The following is a 24,205-nucleotide window of genomic DNA, read 5'->3' as shown; positions in this document are numbered from 1 at the left end:
GCACCCAGCTATGTGGGTTGCGCTGCGGCCTGGCAGCCGAGCTTCGGCCGCTCTGCAGTGGCGGAAAATCCGATGATAGGAGTTTCTCGCATTAAAGAAAATAAAACCCGATGTGCGGAGCAGTTTAAAAGCGCAGGCTGCGGTGCCGGTGTAGAAGTGTGTGCCTCATCCCTCCCAAACCCACTCCCGGCTGTGTTGTGCTGTCAGAGCACATCTCCTTGTATTGCAGAATCTGCCAGAGTTGTATTGTAACTTCCTATCTGCAGCATACGCCAATTCTTTTTAAAAACCAAAGTAAGCCCTGTGGGTAGAGTTGGAAAAACATCTTTAACTCTGACTGTTATTGTTGTCTCACAATTTTAGGAAAGCGCAGAAATGTCTTACTTCGAAAATAAAAGACTAATACTGGGCATAATGGCAGGGACTGCTGGAGTAAGCCTGATGGTGATTTGGTACCGTAAGATCCGAAAACCCGGTGCAGCTGTGCATGTACCTGCGTTCCTGAATGTAGGTAACAGGCTTAATTGTGTGGGCTTGCAATATGAAGCCCCTAATGAGCAAGGAGTAGTAATGGTTTTACACGAAAGACAACTGCAGATACAAGACAAATTGAATGGCTTGCTAGTAAGCGTGGATGAACTGAAGAGAGAGGTGGAATTTCTGAAAGAAGCTATTCCAAAGCTTGAAGAGCTTGTTCGAAATGAGCTTCGAGGGAAGGGAGAAGTTCAGAGAGTTAGCCCATCGCACAGAGCAACCAAGCGGAGAAAAGCTGAGACAGCTTCTGGTGCAGCAGAAACTACCAGCTCTGAGGAGGCTGAAAGTGAAGGAGGGTGAGTCAGTAATATTTTGTATATACTAGAGTAGACATACAGTGCAGATTGCATCGTTACCTGTGTGAAATTTTGTATTGTAAGCAGGAGCCCTTTTAAAGTTTTATGCATATTTTATATTTCTCTATATTCAGAGGGGAAAAAAACCTCCAAAAATTCAGATTAATAATTTTTAGATCAGTGAAAACCCTGGGTGACAATCTCTGAATCTGCACTACAGCTGAAGCTGGCTGAACACCAAGCATAATAGAGATTTTGAAGTGTGCATTTGGTAACAATCTCATGCCGTGTTGCTACATAGCTATGCAATGAGAGGCAAAGTTCAGAATAATGGTGTTATTTTAAAAATGCTTCTAGTAAGAAAGTAGTTTTGTCTTGTGTCTCTGACATAGTTTGTTCAACCCATATGAATGGTTTTGTGCGTTTTGTCTTTATTGTCTTCTGTGGGCCTTAAAGATGAGTTAGTACAGTGTTTGCCTGTGTCTGAATGCAACATGAGTATGGCAGTATGTTTATGTATATTTGCTGTTGTATACACTTTCTGACAGCTTAAAAAATATTATTGAAGGATGTAGGATACTGTTTCAGAAAGGTGGAAAGTTCCTGGTTTTGTTCACATCTTGTAGTCCTGTTGTGGTTGTGGGATCTTCTACATGCGTGAGTTGAGGAACATGCTGAAGGATCAGATGTACCTGCAGTCCAAGAGAGACTGTATTTTTGTATTTTCATGTGTTACCTAGTATACCCTCCAGTAGTAATGTAAAAGTTGTGGTGACATTACTCTCCTGTGATTGGAACTGTGTTTTGTTACAATCTGAATAGATACTTAAATGCAATTTACTAAGGGTACATTGATAGCAACTGAGTTTTTTGAACCATCTTCTCAGTGTGTTATCCGTGCCTGTGTAGTCAGCATTATGTCTGTAAATTGCCTATCTTTTTAAAGTCACTGATTCTATATTTTAAGCATTCAGTACTGGCAGGGATATTTAAAGACATCCCCCTTCATATGGCATAGAAACGTTTCAGTGCTGTTAGTTTCTCAGATTGTTTTATAGAAATAGAACAGAGTTATAGAATGGTTTGGGTTGGAGGGGGCCATAAAGATCATCTTGTTCCAACTCCCCTGCCGTGGACAGGGACACCTTCCACCAGACCAGGTTGCTCAAAGCCCTGTCGGAGATGTAGGTAAGGCTAAGATTTATGAATAATCAGGTTCACAGACGTGATACAGGGGTTATTCCACACCTAGCATTTGAGGAGATCTTGTTTTCTGGTCAGGAGAGAGGTGTTGCTGTTTGGGAACTGGCTAAAGAAACTGCTCTGTTCAGGTTCTTCTGTGTGACGGAGCAGCTGATGAGATGATCCAGTACAAGTGATTGTAGTGTGTGAAAGCTTTGGCTGTGTCCTTAAGAGAGGCCTTCTCTGACAAGTATTTGTGTACAGTCAGAAGGAAGGAAGATAATTCAAGGTTATAGATAGCGTTAGGCATTTGGGCATGTGCTTTCCAATGGTATTTTTTAATCCCTTTTGAAAAGAAGTGTGTTTTTCCTACTAACACCTTGTGCTTGATGTGCTTGTTTTGTGTATCTTATCTAAATTTAAGATGATTCTATTTCATTAATTTTCTTTTTGTATTTTTTTCTTCCTTTTGCGAATGGAAATAAGTTGTTAATCCTAGTTTGTGTACAGTTGCAATGTATGTAGCTTTTTCTGAAGTCTTTAATGACAGTGTTGCATGTTCTGTGAGAGTTTGCCGTGAGAGACAATAACACGCATGTTTTTTCCAGTTAATGTGCATCACCACTTCATGTGCTGTAGGTGTAACATCGTGTGCATTGTTTTATACTGTTCTGTGGTGAATTCCACACACAATAATGCACTCAGTTGCTAGTTTGTGCACTAGAGAAATAATTCTTCTCTTTTACAAATTAACTTTTTTTCATTTTCTGTATTCTATCTAAAGTACATGCAGCACATTTCACTGCCTCAGCAGTATTTTCATGATATAGAAGATAGGATTTTGCTTGTGTTAAGCACTTCTAGTTTTAACTGATGAACAGGTAGATGCTGAGAATTGGCAGATGAAGTAATATTAAGTGTTTTATGAACTTGTGCTGAATGACTACATTGGTTTCAGGTTTGTAAACCGCTCAGGTCATAGTCTTATTGTCACCATTGGTATTCAGCACCTTGGGAAAAGACACTTTCTGTTTTGCCTTTCAAAAAAAATATATTTCTGTAAGCAGAAAAATATCACATGGTTTTTAATAAATGATACATATTTTTACATAATAACAGCCTGAATGGAAGGTACACTGAATGGGTGGAACATTGACTGAAAGCCAGAAAGCCCATAGTTTCTAGTCTGTGCTTTTCTCTATTCTGTTCTTAATAGTTTGTTTCAGTTTTCATCATTTACTAGTGAAAATCTTAAACATTCAAGAATGTGCAAGAAGCACTCATTCATTTGCCAATACAATAAATTGTGTCTAGATGATCACCTGGGGTGGACAGTGCCACCTAACCATTGAAATCAGTGTCATGTTTGGCACTGGTCTTCGGCTGGCCTGGCAGCCAAGTTTTTCATATTGCATTTGGCATCTGTCTCCAGAAGGATTCACCACAGTAAATCCTTTTTTTTTCAGATGTTTTATTGATGATAATTCTTCCTTGAAATAGTTTAAATCTTCAGCAGGACTTCTTCCTCACTTCTTCCTCACTTCTTCCTCACTTCTTCCTCACTTCTTCCTCACTTCTTCCTCACTTCTTCCTCACTTCTTCCTCACTTCTTCCTCACTTCTTCCTCACTTCTTCCTCACTTCTTCCTCACTTCTTCCTCACTTCTTCCTCACTTCTTCCTCACTTCTTCCTCACTTCTTCCTCACTTCTTCCTCACTTCTTCCTCACTTCTTCCTCACTTCTTCCTCACTTCTTCCTCACTTCTTCCTCACTTCTTCCTCACTTCTTCCTCACTTCTTCCTTTTTGCTGCCCATTTGTTTTCAGTGTAACCCTCAGTAGACCTAAGGATCTGCTTTGCCAAACTTCCTCGAAGGCTGCTTATCATTACTGATGGTTCAGAGAGTGCAAATTTGATCCATATCAGTCTGTGACATTTAATCACCTTTCTATTGAATTAGCTGGAGCAGATGAGACTGTGTCTGTGTCAGTTTCTGATTTTTTTAAGTTGGCAAGGAGTCAACAGATGATATTTGATCTGTCTAAAAGCTGAAGTGTTGTGAACAGATGATAGATACCTAGTTAGGCCCAGTGTCAGCCGGTTTACAGGCAATACAACACAGCTTTTGAACCACCAAAGGGAATTTATACCACAGTGGTGTTTTATGCCACGTAGCTCGGGTTTTTTTAATGCAGTACAAGGTGCCAGGATTTACTGAACAGCTTGGCCGCAGCATGGTGAGTCTCCAGCACATTTCCATTTGTTCTTTGAACTTTGAACAGTCCTTTGTGATCTATCTGAGTCCTCTTGGTTTATCATTACTCCTCACATTCTTACCACTGTTTTTTAAATAAAATCTATTGGTAATAAAGGTGAAAATAATTTGGCACTGACTTGTAGGCATTTAAAAAATTCATCCATTTTCTCAAATATTGGTCCATGTGTTTATCACAGTAAATATTCACTTTTCTATTTGTCATCTGATAAAACCTCTTACAGAAAATTGCAGATGTCAGTGTTGTTATATGAAATATTTGTAAAACAAACCATAATGATTCTTTCTCAGTTTTTTTTTATTTTCCCATTTGGATGACTGTCATCAGCCCTTAGACTCTTGAAGTTTTTAAACAGTGATAAAAAGAATATCCACTTCTGTTTGTGTTAGTGCTATTTTTTTGTAGTATTGCTCTTCTTAACATGCTTTTCTGGAATGAACAGCTGTATAAGCCTGCTAGCTGCTTTCTCGAAGTCATTTATGAAGTTCTTCTTACTGTACTTATATATCAGTAATATCTGTTGCACTTTTATTTTGTCCTTAAGTAGCTGGAAGGACAAACTGACTTCAGTTCAAATTGGTAAAGTACAGTTTACTCAAGTTGTTAGGAAAAATCTTATTTTTTTTAAGTCTTTATTGCCTATGCTTAGTTTTCATGCTTAAAACATTTCAGCTACGATACGGGTCAAACAGAGAGCTAGTAAGAAAATTAATGTCATCAGAAACAAAACAGAAGAACATTTTTAATGCCTAGTTTGCCACAGTGTTTGAAATGATATTTAGTGTTTGACTTGATTAAATTACCTTGCTGTCATATTATCCCCATGACTCCTGAGCAGTGCAGGAGTGAGCCTGGGGTGTGTGACTGGTGAGGTGGGAACTCATCATAAGTCACAAAGCCCTTGGCTGTCACCTCGGTGCTTTTCCTGTGGAAAATGCTGGAAGGCAGCAATGTTAGCTCTGGAGACAGAGGAGACAGGGAAGAGAGGACTGTCTGAAGTTACTTTTCTGAGGAAAGAAAGGCAAAGTTTAGAGGAATGCTGATGCATCTCGGGGGTAACTACCATGCTGAATCTTAAGCACTAGCAATTGTTTGTATTCCCTTGAACATTCTGGTATCGGCACATTTAACTTCTGGCCTTCCTCTGAAAAACATTATTCACTTCAAACCCAGCTCGGAGAAGATTTTAAACATTTTGTTTCTTTTGTTTGAGAATGGCATTCTTCTCTGTTGGTTGTGTAGAAGCTTCTGCCCTTTAGTGTTGTTTAGTTCAGTTAGTTGTTAGTATGTCGGCAGGCACAGGATTGCGTGGTTTGTTGCTACTGGCATTGCCTTACGCTGAAAAAAGTTATTTACTGGTGTGTTTTTTGCTTCCCATAGGTTGTCCTATAGGTATTGTTTTGTCTTCCTTAAAACATGCCATCGATAAGTAAATTGAAAGTTATGGCATTCTCATCAAGGTTTAAGATAGTCTGCTCCACATTTAAATTCTTTGAGGATTCATAAAGCAAATAAATAGAGGAGGTAGGAGAGAATTTCTCAGGACAGTGGAGGTGAGAGGGAGTGGGGAAGAAGTGTCCTGTCCTCTCTGCTGTTTCTCAGCATAAATGTGGCCTGGAGATAGTGTTTCTGTAGGAGAGGTGGAATGAGGAAAGGTTTGATGTAGTGTGATCTGATCTTAAAAGGTTATTTTTCCATGATATTTTATAATTAGCTGCTTATGGGTTCATGTAATCTGTTAAATAGTGACCTCCTATACACTTTTTCCCATTTGAGTCTCTCAGTAAATATTCTCATGTGACTTAACTGATGTCATATGAATTTGATGTTTGGCCGTGACAGTTTGGTGCAGTGCTCCTGGAAATCTCTGCTGGGCTTGTTTAGAGTGGCAGGGCTTGGCTGTTAGCCCAACCTGGCTATTTGCTGGGATAGTAACTTTTTCTAATAATCACTTTTGTCTGTTTTCTAACATTGGAACAGTAGCGATCATAGAAATTTTAGCACATGTTTATGCAGCAACACTTAGTTGTGGGCGAGGGTTAAACCATGACAGTAGCATTTGATGCAGTGCCCAAATTCCTGTAACTAAGGAGTGCTACGGTTGCAGTATTGTATGGGAATTTGAAATTACCTTTACTGTTTAATTGCTGCTACTTTATATTATCTAGCTCCCTTATCTTAGGTCGGTAGTTGGACAAACTCTCAGTGCATTTATCTTTTAATTAAGGGTGGTGGATGATCCAAACCATGTGAGGAAAGGTACTTCTCAAACATACTTCACATCATAGGATTATGTATTGGAGATAAAAGACTTCCGCCCTCCCACTAAATCCCTTGCACTTCTGCTCAAGTTAGTGCTCTTACAAGTGCAGCCTATATATGTTGTAGCTCTGCACCTTTTCAAAATAGCTATGGAAGAACACGATGCTGTGTTTTTAAAGATGTTTCAGAAAACCAAAATAAATGTTCAGTGACTTACAAATAAAGACTGCAAGATACAACACAGGATGTGTAATCCACTTCAGCATCATCAGGATTATGTAAAACAGATCTGTAGGAATCTGAAGTTTCCCATCTTTGTTCTGCTCCATGTTGTTTCTCAGTTTGGACATATGTACGTGGTTTCTGTATATATTGTTTTATCTGAATGTATTTTTTTACTCCTCTTTCCCATATTTACTGGGTTAATTTTGCAGTGAAACTGTCATGCCACATCTAGAACTTCTGTAGCTTGATAAGCAGTTATACTTGCTCATTTACAGGCTGTAAGTGCATCTGCTCATGTTTTAGTTCTGATCAATTCCAAAAGCAATGTATTGAAAAGAGAATCTTTAAAAACAATGATGATTAACCTCCATTTATGTTGCTAACATTCTTTACTGATTACATTTCTGGAAAAAAATAGATTTTATATATTTTGACTGTCATGACCTAGTGAGATGATTCAAGTGCTTAACGTGTATAGTACGTTTCATGCTTTTTCTGACAATAGTTACTATTCAAAAAAAATCTCTGAACCTGGCAGCTAATACTTTTACGTTATTATTTCTCATCAGAAGAGTATTTTCAAAAAGTGGCAGTTCAGAAGATTAGGCTTTTCTGTCCATTTTTATTACATAAGCTAAAAGCTACTTTTAAAAAACGAAGCCATTCAGCTGCTCCTATATGAAATTGGAGGACCCTTATGTACGCTCAGCACTTTGGACAGTAAGGTCATCTGCTTATCTCTGCATGGTATTTATGCCCTTTATGAATATTTCTTTGTCCTTGACTGCCTTGTGCTGAGTACTGATGCACTAAGCATAATGAATTAATATAAGCTCATTCCCAGTTTCGGATATTTTGACCTTCAGCATATGCAAATGAAATAAGTAAAGGAATTTATAATAGCCATATTATTACTTGTATTTAGATCATAGAATCATAGAATGGTTTGGGTTGGAAGGGACCTTAAAGATCATCCAGTCCAATCCCCTGCCATGGGCAGGGACACCTCCCACCAGACCAGGTTGCCCAAAGCCCTGTCCAACCTGGCCTTGAGCACTTCCAGGGAGGGGGCATCCACAACTACCCTGGGCAACCTGTGCCAGTGCTTCACCACCCTCGCAGTAGGAGTTTCTTCCTAAGATCTAGTCTAAATCTACCCTCTTCCAGGGTAAAACCATTACCCCTTGTTCTATCACTACCTGCCCTTATAAAAAGTCCCTCCCCAGCTTTCCCGTAGGACCCCTTCAGATACTGAAAGGCTGCAATAAGGTCTCCTCAGAGCCGCCTTTTCTCCAGGCTGAACAGCCCCAACTCTCTCAGTTTATCCTTGTAGGGGAGGTGCTCCAGCCCTTTCGTCATCTTCATGGACCTCCTCTGGACCCACTCCAACAGCTCGATGTCCTTCTTTTACTGGGGGCAAATCTTAACAAATGTTTAACAAGGCATTGTAGAAGTGATTCTTATATCACTTATGTTTTGGTTATTAAGCTCATTCCTATTTAAAAAAGTGAAATTGAGGTAAAGAGTTGAAGAGGCCTATTCAGGGTTACAGAGGATGTCTTAATACACATTAATGTTTTAAAGTGTTCTCTATTTGAAACAGAAGGATACATGTGTTTTTAATATGTATCTGCATTTTTTAATGCAGTATTAGGCAGCAGAACAGTGTAATTACTTGCTTGTTATGTTTGGAATATGATCGTGGTGTCCCTTTCTCTATGAAGGGTTTTTAATAATAATAATAATAATAACAACAACAACAACAACAACAACAACAACAATAATAATAATATAATGAATAAAAACTCCTTTAAGGTTAGACAATTGGAAGAAATTGGCTCAGAAATTTTTGCATTTCAATGTAACAATGCTTTACCAATATTTTTAGAAAAGATGGTTATTATTTTCTGGGATTTTAGTTATCTTACAGCTTATACTGATTCTGAAGGAGACTCGGAGGAGGAAAAGCGATGTATGAAATCACCTGATGCCATTCTGAAATCAGAAGAAGAAGAGTTATTTAATCTTTTACATCAAGTGGACAATTTGCATAAGGGTTCAGAGGATGATAAAAAAGAGGCCTTCAGACTGCTGCTTGAGAAAGATGACAAGGTATTAATGGGTAAACTTAATATTATGTTGCTATTTAGTTATGCTTTGCACTGCTTTTGAGAACTTCCTTAATACAAGCATTAAAATCCATACAGGAATGGAAGATGAAATTTCATCTGTATTATTAAAATACAGTGAAAAAGAAATATTTCAGAGTGTTGTCAGTATTCATGTTAGGTGGGCATAGAAGTTTTATTATTTTACGTCCTGTCTAGTCTCAGTGACTGTGAAGCTTTGTTTGATGTAGTTTGTTGCATGCAACAAAGAAAGATCATGGGCTTTTTTCTATTTAATTGATGCTTATTTTTCCTGGTTTTAGAATGGTCTATGTGAGAAAGTCCTGTGGAATTAAGTAATAACCAGAGCAAGTGTTCTCAAGAAATCAAACTATGAGGCTGTAGTCTGCTTATACCTTTCTGATATATTTCATGTGAATTTTTCCTTTGACTTTACTGTGCACATATGTAACTTTAGATAAAATTTCAGTGGTTTGATGAGCAGTGCTTAATTCAGCATACCAGTTTATTCTGATTTGGCAAACATAGTTCTGATTATATTTTCATTTACATATTGAAATACCCAGGAAGGTAGATGAGATACTAATTGGGAGTGAGAGTGGTGTTTATGGCATACCTAAAGAAAGTATACATCACATAATTCAGGGATCTGTTGTGCTTTACTGGATTACCTTTTTATTTTTTATAATAAGAGAGCTTTAAAACTGATACATGAAATAAAACTTCTTTAGGCAGCCCAAGGTGTTTCCAAAAGCTTTATTCTCCTTTGGTCTTTGAAAATTGGTCATTTGGTTGTCGCATCAACCAAAAGTAGTATATAAGGATGCAAAATAACCGAAGATTTATGCCACGTTCTGATAACCTGCTTTAAGCATTATGAAAGGAAACAGTTTAAATCACATTCTGATCCGTTTAATCACCCAGCTGTCCTCTACTTTCAGTATGAAAACTATGTGGACTTCCTTTGGAGACTTGCACGCAGTTACGGAGATCTCTTTGACATGACTACTGATGCTGAGGAGAAGAGGAAATACGTTACTGATGGTAAGCAGAGAAAGATGTTTTCTGTAGGATGCCATCTGAATGTAGTGAAACATGCTGTGAACTGATTAAGTTTTCCAATCCAAGGCATTTCCATTCCAATAAACAGGAGCATTTGTACTGTAATAATAATGCTTTATGCAATAAAGTGTCACAGTATACAACTTCAGTCCATTCTTTCCTCACTGGAGAGATCCAAAATTGGTGAAGGAGAAGTATTGTGGGTCACAATTGAAGGCTGTTAAATCTGAATGGTGCTTTAAAATCGTATATTTTATTGAGAATCAGATGTTTACAGAATGTGAAAAAAGACAGATGCTGTCAGTGCAGTTTCTTAATTACATCTTTGGAAGAGCTAGAGGAATAAATAAATGCCAGGGCAAAGTCAAGGTTTGTTTTTCTGCTTTCCTGTGGAACACTCCTGCATATCAGCAGCCTCTTTTGTAGTGATGGTGGAGATGAAACTTTGTGAATCTGGAAAAAATACTGATCAGAAACAGAAGTCATATGTGACAATTGATGATGCTTTCAGGCATTTCTCACTACGTTTCCTATCTGAGAGCTTAACCTCAACAAGGTTCTGATTTTCTTCTTCACAGCACTTTTTTTTTTTTTAAACGTTTCTCTTAAAAGCATTGCCCTTTCTTTCACTGTCTGGATGCATAGAGGTATGGTTTACATTTCACTTTTTGTTTTGGACCTTTTTCTCTTCATTACTATAAACCTACATCTTTTCTACCTGTGTCTCTCTCCTCCAGTCAACACACTGTTCTTACAATAATCCTTTTTGCCGGTATCTGGGAATACTTTCTCCACTGTTTCTCCATTGCCTCTCTGGTTTTTGCTACACCAAATTCAGTTTTTTTAAGTGTATGCCAAGTTTGGGTTATTTTGTCTTCTGTGATTCTTTTCTTGTTTTCTACTTTTTGTTCTGTCAGCAGTGACAACGTCACTGACAAAGCAGTTTTGGCTGCCCTTTGTCATCCTTAAAGGCAGCGTCATGCCTTTGTGCTGTCATTGCATATTCCCGAGTGTGCTGGTTTTGGCACACTAAATCGAACACTGTAGTCCTCTCAGAAATGCAATTCTCTTGAATAGTAAATTAATTGTATTATTTTAACCTAGCAAAACCAGGACACATAGCCAACCTGAGCTTGTCCAAAGCCTTTGTCCCTATCCTTTTGTCATCTAAATAGTCATGAAGACTTGCACTGTCTTAGCTACTTAATTGAGACTCTCTTTGCTTTAGTAGCATCTTGGCTTTTTTGAATGGAAATCACCCAGTGCAGTGAGGATTATGACACAAACTAAATTACAGCCGTAAAACTCTGTGGCTGGATCCATTGCTTGTACCAGTGACTGCATGTAGCCTCAGCTGATGAAAGATAATGGCATAGCAAAAGACAGGGAGAGATAAAGAATGGTGGAATGAAATTGGGTCTTAGGTGTTGAGTAACCAGCCTAGTTTGACTCGTTCTCATGAAGTGGTGGGTGGCAGCAGCCTTTTTCATCTCAGTTTTTGGAAGTGGTGCAGAGGGATTGAGACTGCGGGGGAGCTGGCAGTAGTTTTGTGTTTTTTTTAATTCTGCTGGGTTGGAGGGCTGTGTATGCTGTTCTTTGTTTTTTAGAAGTTAACTTGCAGTACAGAAATGTCAGTGTAGCTTAATTGGTTGCAGCTGAGACTTTGCAAAGAGCAAGCATCTCATCTGAAGTCCTTACTGGGAGCATGGGTTTGATCAAATCACCTACTGTCATCTTTATTCACTTAAAAGTCAAACTTAATGAAAGTCTTTGTGCTGGAAAGAAACTTGAACTAGTTCATTCCCAAGGCAGGAAACAGCTTTGCTGGTTCTTCTGACAGGTGCTTCTCTAACCTGCTTTTAAGGGTCTTCAGTCCTGCAGCAACACAGCCTCCTTTGGTAGTCCAGTCCAGTCCTTCTTTGGTTTAGCTGCATCTGAATTGGATTTTAAGAGAAAATACTAAAATCGCACCCACATATGTGTGTGTATATAGATATATGCACGTACTTATATATGTATGTATGGGGTACATGTATGTAGATGATGCAAAGCCAGGATGTTAAATTGTCCATCTAAATGTTTAGAAGAGCAGGAAGCAATTTCTTCTTTGCAGTTAGAGTATATCAGATTGCTTCATTCTTGAGAGTTGCCTAAAACATGGAGAAGTACAATAAATCCTTTAATATATTGTATTCCATTTACAGGAAAGATTAAAGCTGAAAAGGCTGTTCAGCTGGATGCCACGAGTGCTGAAAGTCACCAGTGGTAAGTTTGAGAATGTGTGCATTTTTGCACAGCTATATGTATTAATCAAGCCCAGCAAAAAAACCCCCAGGTCTCTTTGGCTCTAAATAGTGCCCGCAGCAAGTTGCATTTATCATGCTGCAGTTTCACATCAATTTCATAAAGTATTCATTAATACCTTTTCATAGTTTTATGGAACTCAATTATCACCAGTTACAGCTAAAAATTACATTGAAGTATTCTGTGAAGCATGTGAAACGGACTCAGTAGCCATACTTTAGTACGTGCCATGGAATGTAGAAGGGAGTATTTGCTTAAACCAGTGTATTATTGGTCAGAGAAGCCATAGTTTTCTGTTTACCTTCTCTTTCAACAGTAGCAAAATAATGTCACTTGGCCTTGTATTTTGTCCTTTCTTTTACTTATAATAATCTAAATTCTAATATTTTGTCGTGGTTTAGGCCCAGTGCATAACTGAGCACCATGATGCCCCAAAAAAGGGCTAGTCAGAATAAGGACTGGGAGGGCTTCTCACCACTTAAACAGGTCACAGGCAAAAGACAGACTCATCATAAGGAATAAAAACAAAACAATTTTAATTTGTTACCAGCATCAGAGTAGAACAATGGGAGATACAACCAGATCTTAAAGTCAAAACACCTTCCCCCCACCCCTCCCTTCTTCCCGGGCTCAACTTTTGTTCCTGGTTCCTTCACCTTCCCCCTCCCCCTTTGCCTCGAGGCGCAGGGGGATGGGAGTGGGGGTTTGCAGTCAGTCTTCCCACCACGTGCTTCTCAGGAGTAGGGAAAAAAAAAACCACCCTCAGCCTAGTGTCTCTCTCTCTGCTTCCACGTGGCCCCCTTTCCATAGGGGAAAAACTCCTCAAAAGTCCAATATGGGTCTGCCCACAGCTGCAGTTTCCCTCACACACAAAATTGCTTCAGCCCAAGTCCACAAAATTCCAATCTGGGTCTGCCCATGGTCACAGTTCCCTCACACACGACCAGTCAACCCGGCTCTCGCCATGGGTTGCAAAGGTGAAACCTGGGTTCTGTGTCCTTCTCCTCCTTCTCCCTCTGCTTGCTTTCTTTCAACTGACCTTGGTGTTCTTCAGAGTTATTCCCCTCGGGCCCCACTCCTTTCTCCACTGCAGGTCTCCTCCAATGGTTATGGAGATCTTGGCTCTCTCTCTTTTTTTTTTTTTTTTCAGGATGAAGCTGCAGCGGGGCTTAAGCTTAAGTTGTGGTCAGGGCTGGCCAAGTCCGGCCGGGCCAGGCCGAGGCCGTGCCACCCGCACCTGGGGCCACACTGGTCAGGGCCGGTGCTAGAGAGACAGAGAGAGAGAGGCCTGCCCTGCACCCCCCTTAAATACATGAATTTGCAGGTGTGCCAATTGGCTTGGCCCTGGTCAGAGGTGGGTCTGACAAAGGAAAAGGGGGAGCTTTTCAGGTAGCTTCTTAAAGGGCCATCTCCATAGCCCTTCCCCCGTTACCAAAGACACAACCAAAAACCCCTCACAGAAAACCCAATACATAATTAAAAATAGACAATGAGAGGAGTATTTCAAATAAGTTCTCAATTTTTGTTTTATCATATTATTTTTCTCCAAGCTTGACACTTGAATTAATCTTGCAGACTTTGCCAGGACTAACAGACTCTTTGCAAATGTAAATACTTTTTTATTAAATCAACATTATCAGGTAAAAGATAATTCTGCTGAGTTACAGCGGATAGCTCCTCACCTTACTATTTAAATAAGCGATTTTACTGAGCTCCTGATTTATTTTTTAATATTGTTAGATTTTCCTTTCCATTTTGGTTTCTGTGTTCTTCATTTTTTTTTCATTACAGATGTAGGGCAGGATTTCACTTAACTTCTATGTATCTAAGCCAAATCCTTTTATCCCAGGCTCCCTTCACAATCTAAAAACAAGTAGCCACTTCAGGGAGTGCAGTTCATCTGAGTCCATTTTGCCCATCGGCATCGGGGTGAGCTGAATTTCTCTTGAGGTTCAGTTGACAACATCTGTATGGCCAGCAAAGGGAGCACATGTCAGCTTGCTCAGGTTTAGATACTTAATCAGACACAGATGTTTTCATTCACTTAGGTGACTTCTGGCTTGGTCTCTCTCTCCTAAACTTCAAAGTTGGGCTATGTTATTGTTCCATGCTGTGTTCCTGTGAGCTTTGCCTTCTTTCCATGTTTTTTTTTTCCCTTCTGTTTCTAACAACTAGTGATCCAAACACCCGCTTTGTAAAAGCAGGGTGCTAGAAGTGCTGTGCTGTGGGAATACTGACTAAGCCTCGCAGTTACAGACATTTACATTTGCTCTTTTCGATGTCCTGAAAGTACTGATGATGCCTGCCTGGAGGTGAAGCCCAGGCTACAGCTGGCTATAATGTGGTAGATTAAGACAGAACCTTTGCTTTTGGCCTTACACAGCCATTTGTTAATTCCTATCAGCCGGAGGTTGCCACCCTGGCAGCAAAACTAATAGAAGAGCAGCACTCCTCAGTGCAAAGTGATTTGAAACCCACAACTTGCTGAAAGCCATTTACAGCCATTTCTGCTGTTTGCCTGACCACAGCCATGGTCACTTCTTCAAGTCAATGGTGGTGTACCTTTCTCAGCTAGAGCTATGTGTATAAACAACCACAAAATCACATGCAAGCACAAGTCCTGCCTCCCTCCTTCTCTTCCCCCACCAAGCCAACAAGATGGGCAAAATCTCCTGGTACAAATGCTGTTTCACTGGCAGGAACTACGCTGATAAAAGCTTACGTTGTTCAGGGAAACGTAGGTGGTCTGCTGGACTTCAGATGTGAGATCCTGTACTGGCAAGCACATCTAGCAAGGGAGAATTAGGAGTGTAAGGAGATGTGTTCCAGAGGTTAGCTCAGAAAGCCTATTTGAGAGGTTTAAGAGGAAAATCTTCTCTTTTATAAGCTACTGCTTCTTGAAACAGGCAGTGGATTTCTGTGTGGTTTATGGTTTTCATCCTTTTTTGTATCCAGGTTGCAAGTGAATGTTGAGGGTTTTATCAGTTACTGTTGAACTGGTGGCTTTCTAGTGGCGTAAATGGACACCACAGATTTGAACAGTTTGGTATTTTTTTTCTGAATATTTTGCCCACTTGTCTTTCTGACTTGATGCATAATTTTTGAAGTGTGACGCCCCATACTGCTTGTGCCACTGTAACTGAGGCTCTCAATACTGGGCAGAATGGACTTCCATGCTCCAGATATTGGTATGTTTTTCTCTAGCCTGCCGACTGTTGTTCAGTCCATGGTCCCAGTAGATCTTTTTCTGCTGTGTCGCTGCTTGACCAGATGGACTTTTTTTATAACTGTACATTTCATTTTTAGTCCATAGTACTTTACACACTTTTCATTGATCTCATGTTGATTTTAGACCATTTCTCAGATTTATTGATGGTGTTTAGGTTTGTAAATGCATCGCCTCCTAGATTAAAATTCTATTTTTAAAATGTTTTGTGGGTATTTTAAAATCATTTACTTGATTAATTAAATTACTGGAAGATAATGGACCCAGCACAAAACTTTGTGGAACAGCTGTAATGATGCTCAGGTTCACATGAACCTGGTTCTGCAACCATCTACAGCGGATTTAGTCTAAACAATATTTCCATGGTTACATTTTGAGGAACATCAGGTAGGATCTGGGTCACAGCAATCCCAAGCACAAATACAGGCTGGGTAGAGAATGGCTGGAGAGCAGTCCCGAGGAGGACTTGGGGGTGTTACTTCATGAGAAGCTCAACATGAGCCAGCAATGTGCGGCTACAGCCCAGAAGACCAACCGCATCGTGGGCTGCATCACAAGAAGTGTGGCCAGCAGTGCGAGGGAGGTGATTCTACCTCTCTACTCTGCTCTCGTGAGACCTCACCTGGAGTACTGCATCCGGTTCTGGGGCCCCAAACACTAAAAGGACATTGAGCTGCTGGAGCGGGTCCAAAGGAGGGCCGTGAAGATGATCAGGGGGCTGGAGCACCTGTCCTACGAAGACAGGCAGAGAGAGCTGGGGCTGTTCAGCCTGGAGAAGAGAAGGCTCCAGAGAGACCTTATTGCAGCCTTCCAGTACCTGAAGGGGTCCTACAGGAAAGCTGGGGAGGGACTTTTTATAAGGGCAGGTAGTGATAGAACGAGGGGTGATGGTTTCAAACCGGAAGAGGGTAGATTTAGACCAGATATTAGAAAGAAATTCTTTGCTGTGAGGGTGCACTGGCACAGGTTGCCCAGGGAAGCTGTGAATGCCCCCTCCTTGGAAGTGTTCAAGGCCAGATTAGATGGGGCTTTAAGCAACCTGGTCTGCCCTCCCATGGCAGGGAGGTTGGACTGGATGATCTTTAAGGTCCTTTCCAACCCATACTATTCTATGATTCTATGACAAAATCGAAGACCACAAAAAGATCAAGCTATATCCATTTGTTACATTCCTCTAGTATTCCAGACTTGTTTATCTTGTCAGAAAAGAAAAATATTTTTGTTTGATAGTGTTTGTTCATGACAAATTCGTGTCATTTGTTTTGTGTCCTTCTGCACTTACAGAATACTTTATCCTGAAACTGTTTGATTTGGCTGTAGTCCCTTCACCTCACCTCTTTCCTTTCTGGGACTTTTTGTGTTACCTGGGAGATTTTTGCAGTGAGCTATATGTCAGGTCTGGATTTCTTGAGTTTGGCTGATGCAAATTTATCCAGTTTATCTAGGCATTATTTACATGTTAATCTCCATGAACAGGAAATAAGACTTCAGGTAATCTTCCCTGTAGAAACTGTGTTCTCAAAGTTGTATGCAAACAGATTTTTTCCTGAAATCATTACCAGATGAAACCGTGTATGAACAGAAAACAGTGCAACACAATTAAGACATGAAGAAATAATATGTGAAAGTAATATGAAATCCATAGATAAAAAGGATAGTAAGAGAGCAAACAAAACTTCAAAGAAAAAATAGAACAAATATTTATACAAAAATAGTAGGTTCACTATGAGGTCATTACTTAATGGCATACCATCTCAGTTCAGAGATGAAGGGCAGTACCCAACTCCAAACTGAGAGCTAAATGTATTGTCTCTATTATATGTGTCTACATGTGAGTGAGGGACTTGCCTTCCACTTAGAGGGGATGGAGAGTTAATGTTTGATAGGCACCATGTGCTATTTGACATGCCAGGGTGTTTGCGTGATGTGGCAGGTGTCACACAGGACCTTTTGGGTCTGTACCCTTCCAGGTCAGCAGCTAGAAGTGGTGGGAAACCCTAGGGTACCTTCAGTGGCAACAGGGACCTGTGTCCAGGCAGGGATCCTGTGCATGGAGCAGGATCTCCATCGGCTGTAACAGGAGATTGGATACACAGATGAGAAGCTCAGCATTAATGCAAGCTCAGTGTGAAAGCAATGCTGTCTCAGACTAAAATCTTTCCTTTCCGTCTCACCACAAACCTAACATTTTCCTAAGCTGTGCAAGGTAAATAATCTTAGCCTGGGTAAGATTAGCCCATCTCTCTGTTAGACAGTTTTCTCATTTTTCGTGTAAGGTTACTTCATTCTGTGTTAGCTGCTGATGAAGAAGCTGGCTTTCTGCCCTTGACTAAGGGAAGTTTTGGTTGATTTTTTTACTAATCTGTACTTTCTTATTTCTGAAGGTTTTTGATATTTCCTATCAACACAGCTGAGGCTTTAACTCATGTTTGGTATAGCAGCTAGCTATATTGCCCACTCATACATTATTTCTAATGTTCTCTTAAACTGTTTAATATATTATGGTTTACTAAATGAGTGAGGATTAAATGACAGGCCCATTATTTTCCTGGTCTTGTTTCTTGCTCTCTACTTACACTTAACCCTTGTGCGGTAGGGGAAATATAAGCAAAGAAGGAATTGAATTCAGCCTTGCTGGTTTCATCTTCTGTCATTATTTCCTCATTGCTAATTGTTCTGTACTTTCATTTATGTTTCTTTCCCTTCTGCTATATTTAAAGAACCTCTTATTGCCTTCTATGTTTCTTGTGAGTTGCAATTCAGTTTGTATTTAGTATTTCTGATACATGTATATATTTTCTGATATATGTATCTCTTTAAATATGCCATCTAGTTCTTATCTATATATCTATATAGATATATATATGTATTTATATATATGTATCTGAACATATCTGATGTATATATATCTTATCATCCATCCAATATCCCTAGCTTAGGGGTGTGCTCTTATTTTTACTTTTAGGGTCAATTACGTTTGGATTTTTAAGTCAACAGAGAACACCTCACTGGAGCTGAATTAATTTAAAACTATTTCCTGCCCTTCCTCTGCATCAAAAAAGGTCGTTTGCTGCTATGCTTTTAAATATGCCTCTTAATTCTTCTAGAGAACTTTTTATAGCATGGCACTTTCAGCTTTCTTCATTAGATATGTACACTGTCCTTGTTAAGCAAGGGTTAGGGCTATAGACCTCTCTGAAAGTTGCTTTTGGAAGCTTATCCCCGCTGCTTGTTTACCGCTTAAATATGTTTTTCTCACACCCTGACTGGCATAACTGTACCAGTAAAGCTCTGGTGTAGATGAAGTTAGACTGGCAAAAACATCTCTTTTCCAGAGCAGGGTTTTCCTCTTTTGTGGAACTCCTATAAGCTGTCTGGGAAATAGAGTGTGTCTCTTGTCTCTACCAGCAGAATTTAGCGGAATGGTCTCATGAGCAAACTCTTGCTAATGTAAGCCTGGAGTTCAGCATCTTGCCTTACTTCAGATATTTACTTCAGTTAAGGGCAAAAAAATGCGAGGACATGATATTCCCAGGTAGAACATTCTTCAGTGAGGAAGGCTTGTGGGTAACAGTGCAGTATCTAGCCAGAAGGTGTTTTGTATTACTTGAGAGGTATGAAGTATTCAGAAATGTAGAAACTTATAGCTCGTGTGTCTTCTGAACAAAAGATGTAACCTTCTGCCCTTAATTATCCCTCTTTTAGTCTTAGAAGAGACAGATAACTTACAAGCTGCAAGCATCGCTTTCTATCATACTCCTGTTTTTCAGGATTTGATACCATGTGCAGAGCTACTTTCAGTCAAATCTTGGTATGACAAAGTTTCAGGTTAGTAGTTGCTGTCCCTGTGTTTGATTTATGGGAAGACCAAAACGTTTTACAGCAATCTTTCTTGTTAGTTATGCTTAATCTTAGTCAGTAATCTTTAAATTACTTATTACTTTGGTAAAAATAATTTAAAATTTCAAATACAAAAAGGCAAATTCAGAAGCCACTTCTGAAAAGCTACAGACAAAGTAACTTGTCTGTAGTAAGTGGATCAGAGTGATGCATAGCTTCTTGTATATTTCTAGTTAGAGCATTTAAATGAGAGAGTGGTTGAAAGGGATGCATTAGGACTGTGTGGTTGCTGAAGTTAGTGATCTGATCTGATACAAGTCACTCTGTGCTAAAAAAAAATGAATCAGAATCTAGTGGTGAGGTGGTGGTGGGTTTTTTTCTTTTCCATAGGGCAAGTCAGTGGAATATTTCAGTTCAGAAATGTTATTGCGATACCTCAGAGAGTTCATGGTCCCTTCTCCAAGTTCTTCATCTGTTGATCTTTCTTCTTGGTGCATGTTTTCCTCCTCACTGAAGGGAGGCAGCAGATGCTGGTGCTTGTGTGACAGTGCCCTTGGCAAGGGACTGGGCTCAGGTCTGTAGGCCAGCCCATGAGTATGGTGCACCTCCTGGGAAAAGGTTCTTGAAATAGGAGTGCATTGGGGAAATACTGCAGCACCGTCATGCAAATGTAAGGGAGGTAGGTTTGAAATGTGAAAACATCTACTTCCTACAGGCTGTTTGCCAGAACGGTCACAGAGGAAATAATACTGACAACCTGGCAATCCCTGTTACATCTCTGTTAAGGAGAGTTGTTGTGTTACTATCTCTGAAAGCTGTTGTTTCACTCTGTTTCCACATTTGTGAAGACTGTATCCTTCTATTCAAGATTGTGTTTGCAGCTGTAACGACTAAAAATGTCTGCTATAAAAAGAAAAGTTAAATTTCTGGAACACAGGAACAGCTGTGGGTTACACAGCCTCAGAAATGCAGAACATGGCACCCAGACGTTGCACCGGTGAACTTCCGTCAATGTGCATTAAAATCAGAATTTGTTGTTGTTTTGGTATATTGTATGTATTGCAATAATTTATTAAGCCAGAATCCTGAAGTGTCTTTACTTTTGTGCTTTTTTAACCAAAATATGGGTTTGTTTTCCATGTTTTTGCAAGCATCACCTATGCAACTGTGTGTGCTACATCTGATATTTCCCTGGAGCTCAGCTTCAGTGCTCTGGTGAATTTTTAATATAAAAACGATATTTCTGCCAATTTCTACAATGTTGACTAGGTTGTATTCCAAGAAGAGGAAGAAAAAAGAAAACAAACGAAGAAAAAAAAAACAACAGAGAAATATAATAAACAAAAACCCACCTAAACACTTCACTTTGCACCTTGGCGCATTTTACGTTGTACCTTGGCAGTCTCTCACATTCTTAGCCACTGCTTCCACACCCTTACCACCATGAGGAAGGTGTTATCAAACTGTTACTGTACTTTGCCACAGAAACTTAATATGACATGTATTTTTACAGATGGCATATCATGGTAAGAGAGTGATACAATTTTAAGTATGCAAAACTGTGATCTTTGGAAGAGTAGTGCAAGAGGAGTCATAAACAGTAATATGTGTTGCAAAATCTCACTGCATAGGAATTGATATCTCATTGAAGTCAGATTAAAAAGAAAGCCTGAGGTCTGGCTGCATTGCAGAGTCTGTCAGAATACGTAAGTGCGTGAAACTGGTGAGGGAAGGAGTCGGTGGCAGAGAAATCAGATGGGTACACGGGACTCTGAGCTGTGCAGAGACAGAGAGACACGAGAGTGCATTTAGACCTGGAATTTCTTTTCAGTGGGCCTCTTGTGTTACCCACACTTTAGCCTGTACTCATACTACCTTAGTGTCAAATGTGTCTCTGGTGAAGAGGAGGGAGTGAAAAATAGGTATGACACAGGTGATCAAGTTCTTTGGTATTAGTAAATATCCCAAACTTTCCTCCTATTCACAAAGTCATACCAGTTACAGTTAAGAAAAACTTTCCTTTTGACACAGAGCTGCTAACAGGGAGACCTAGACTGTTAAATGTGAGCCCTGCACCATTTCATATGGGATAAGCTGCTGTTGCCAGAGTCTTAGTGTTGGTAGCATCTCTGCATTTTTGGTTTGAAAATTCAGGTTGGTTGCAAACATGCTTGATAAAACTCACTGGATCAACCTGCTGTTCTTCCTTTAGCAGCAGGTAAGGTATGCCTCTTGCAGTTTTATCTTATCAGAGTATGTATAGAAATGCTGGAACACCGGAAGGGAAAACATTAATTCTAGATCTGGACCCCTCTACATGAGGGCCACATGGGCACTTGACGTCTGTCCCTGACAACTCCTGTTTCTTGCGAGTCTGAGTTTCAGTGACATCGTTTGTAGCAAAGGAACATGGTGCTGGCTTACTACTGAGTTACTTTGGTTGTGTTTGTGCTTAGAAAAGGAGTATTAATTGTGAATGATTAATCTGTATGCTCCTTTGCTGTGCTTAGTAACTTTTCTTCCATCTGAAAATACATTTTTTGATGTTAACAGAAGTACTGGTTTTGTCTCAGTGAGGTTATGATCATTATATTTATTTAGATTAAGATGTCTGTGGCTGTTTTTGTTTTTTTTTACACTATCCAGAAGTAGCCTTAGCTCAGCAGTTAGGTCACGTCCTTGCAGCATGTACAGTATAGTACAGTTTTCTCTTTAGTTTTCTCTGTGAAAGTACTGTAAACTGTATTTTAATCAAAAGGCATAAGGCAGGTTGTGGTTGTGAGGGAAACCAGTATCACTTGCTCTAACAAAAGATATGGACGATTTACCCACTTCATAGGATATTTCCATGTAATTGAGTGATATATATATTTTTTTTGTCCCTCCCCCCCCCTACAGTTTTTATGATAGCGCACAATGTGCTGTAAAAGAGCAGTGAAAGGCCCAGGCTACGGCTGCCTGCTGTGCCCGGGTGTCACCAGGAGATGGGGCGGTGGCAGCGCGGAGGGACCGGGAGCGGCTCAGCCTCGGCTCCCCGGGACCCTCTCCGCCGCCGGCGATGCCGGCAGCGGGGCCGGGCGTCCGGAACCGTGGTTTCGGGACCAAGTGACAAGAACCAGATGGAAGCATTTGTAGTTGCTTCCTTCCTCGTTTTCTCTCATCATTTTCTGAACAGCACCCCCTGGGTGAGTGAAAATAAAAGTCTGATTTTTAAACTCTTTGAAAATTATTAAAAATGCCTAAAAATTCTTTCCTAGAAAAAAGAAACACCACACCTTTTTTTTTTCTTTTTTAGAAACGAAATGAATATCTGAAATGTCGTAGAACTCCAGAAATTAAATAACTGGTGTATGCCAATTGCCTTCCTAGCCCAGTTCTAAAGTATAAAATAGAAAAAACCCTACGCTAATACACGAAAGCCATTCTTATTTTCTCCTTGAAAAAATATTTTTTTTTCTTTAAAGTCTTTAAAGTTAGTAGGTTAGCTTATTTTTCATTCGTTGAAAATTTTACTGGGATGTCCCTCCCCAGAGATTTTAGCTGTAAGTAGAAGTTCTTCTTTGAACTGGTTTAAACTAAGGCCCTCTTTCTTGTCACGCACAGACAAGGAAATACTGCAAGATGCTGGATTAGCTTGTTCGCTTTTCATTGTTTTCTTTTGTAGCAGCAATCCGTTTAGCTATGGTATGCTGAGTTTATCTGATTAGCACTTAATGAGTAAAGGGAATAGGGGAAATGTTGCCTGAGTTACTTAAGCCTAATAAAGTTTTCAGTACCTTCCCCCTCTTTCTAAATACATGAACTTTCCTGACCCCCACCCCTTGCCTTTTCCCTCACTTGCATCTCATTCCCGTACAAAATTCGCCCCCCCCCTACAGCTCTGCTGTCAAGAGCTGTGGTGCCATTAGCCGGATTTTGTTCAGCGCACACTGGTCACAACACACATCCCGCTCAACCGTGTTTGACAACCTGGCTGGAGCACTGACAAATTCAGCTGCTCTTGTCACACCGGCTCGCACGCCTTACCTGCGAACATGTCCCCACTGAAAATGCGATAACTTTTCTAACCATTTCTAACTGAAAACCACTAGGCATAACCATAAGCAGCAGAATCATTGATTCAGTTAGATTAGCTGTGCCAGTTTAATGAGGATTCACTGGACCTTGAATAATTACATTATATAAAGAAATTCAAGAAAGCTGAGGTTTAGTAATGCTTAAAAGCTGTGTGTGCCATACAGATTGCGTGTCTGTCACCATAATTAACTCGATAAGTTCCTTGCATAACTCTCATGTTTTCCTCTGGGCTTCAACTTTATTTCCCTCTTTTAGGATTAATTTGTGTTTTCATTTGATACTGCACTGTAAAATTTTTAATTCTGAAAAATTTCAAGAAATCCTCTGTTTAGTTTATGCTGCTTAAATATCTCTTTGTTGGTTCTGTTAGTTTCATACAGAAATGCAGAGTTGTCTTAATAACAATGAAAATAGGTCCAAGGAAATTACAATTTATATTCATGCAAGAGAGTCCTTATATGTAGTAAGTCTATAGCTGTTGAAGTAAGAAGGAAAAAGCAATAGAATTTTAGGTGGACTGTCAATAAGACCATAGTGTTGCTTAGGAAATCTGAGTATTTATAGGTAGATATCTCTGAAAATATTTTCAGTTATACCTGCTTAACAATACAAATTGTTAATAGAAATTATCTCACATTTCTTTTGTCACTGTCAGTGTCCCCAGTTTATAATAATAAGAGTAATCTTAGCAATAGGCAGCTAGTAATATTAGTAGTGATCCTGTTAGGGCAGAATGTGTATGTTTTTAAATAATTTTAAGGATATTAAAGGAATGCTAGAGGTGAAGGAATGC

The 24,205-nt window shown here is 39.7% G+C and overlaps 1 protein-coding gene across 1 annotated transcript in view; it reads left to right on the top strand.

Moving 5' to 3' along the window:
* Positions 1 to 375: 375 nt before the first annotated feature.
* The window catches only part of RMDN2 (regulator of microtubule dynamics 2), a 46,267-nt gene continuing 22,437 nt past the window's right edge, over positions 376 to 24,205 (top strand). The window contains exons 1-4 of the mRNA XM_010188316.1: positions 376 to 830; positions 8,694 to 8,886; positions 9,845 to 9,947; positions 12,170 to 12,230. Coding sequence (XP_010186618.1) covers positions 376 to 830; positions 8,694 to 8,886; positions 9,845 to 9,947; positions 12,170 to 12,230 — 812 coding nt within the window. The remainder of the gene's footprint in view (positions 831 to 8,693; positions 8,887 to 9,844; positions 9,948 to 12,169; positions 12,231 to 24,205) is intronic.

The sequence above is a fragment of the Mesitornis unicolor genome, unplaced genomic scaffold (assembly GCF_000695765.1).
Source record: "Mesitornis unicolor isolate BGI_N332 unplaced genomic scaffold, ASM69576v1 scaffold16977, whole genome shotgun sequence".
In the NCBI taxonomy this organism is placed as follows: domain Eukaryota; kingdom Metazoa; phylum Chordata; class Aves; order Mesitornithiformes; family Mesitornithidae; genus Mesitornis; species Mesitornis unicolor.
Note: the sequence above shows the minus strand (reverse complement) of the source record. Positions and strands in the feature narration are given on the sequence as shown.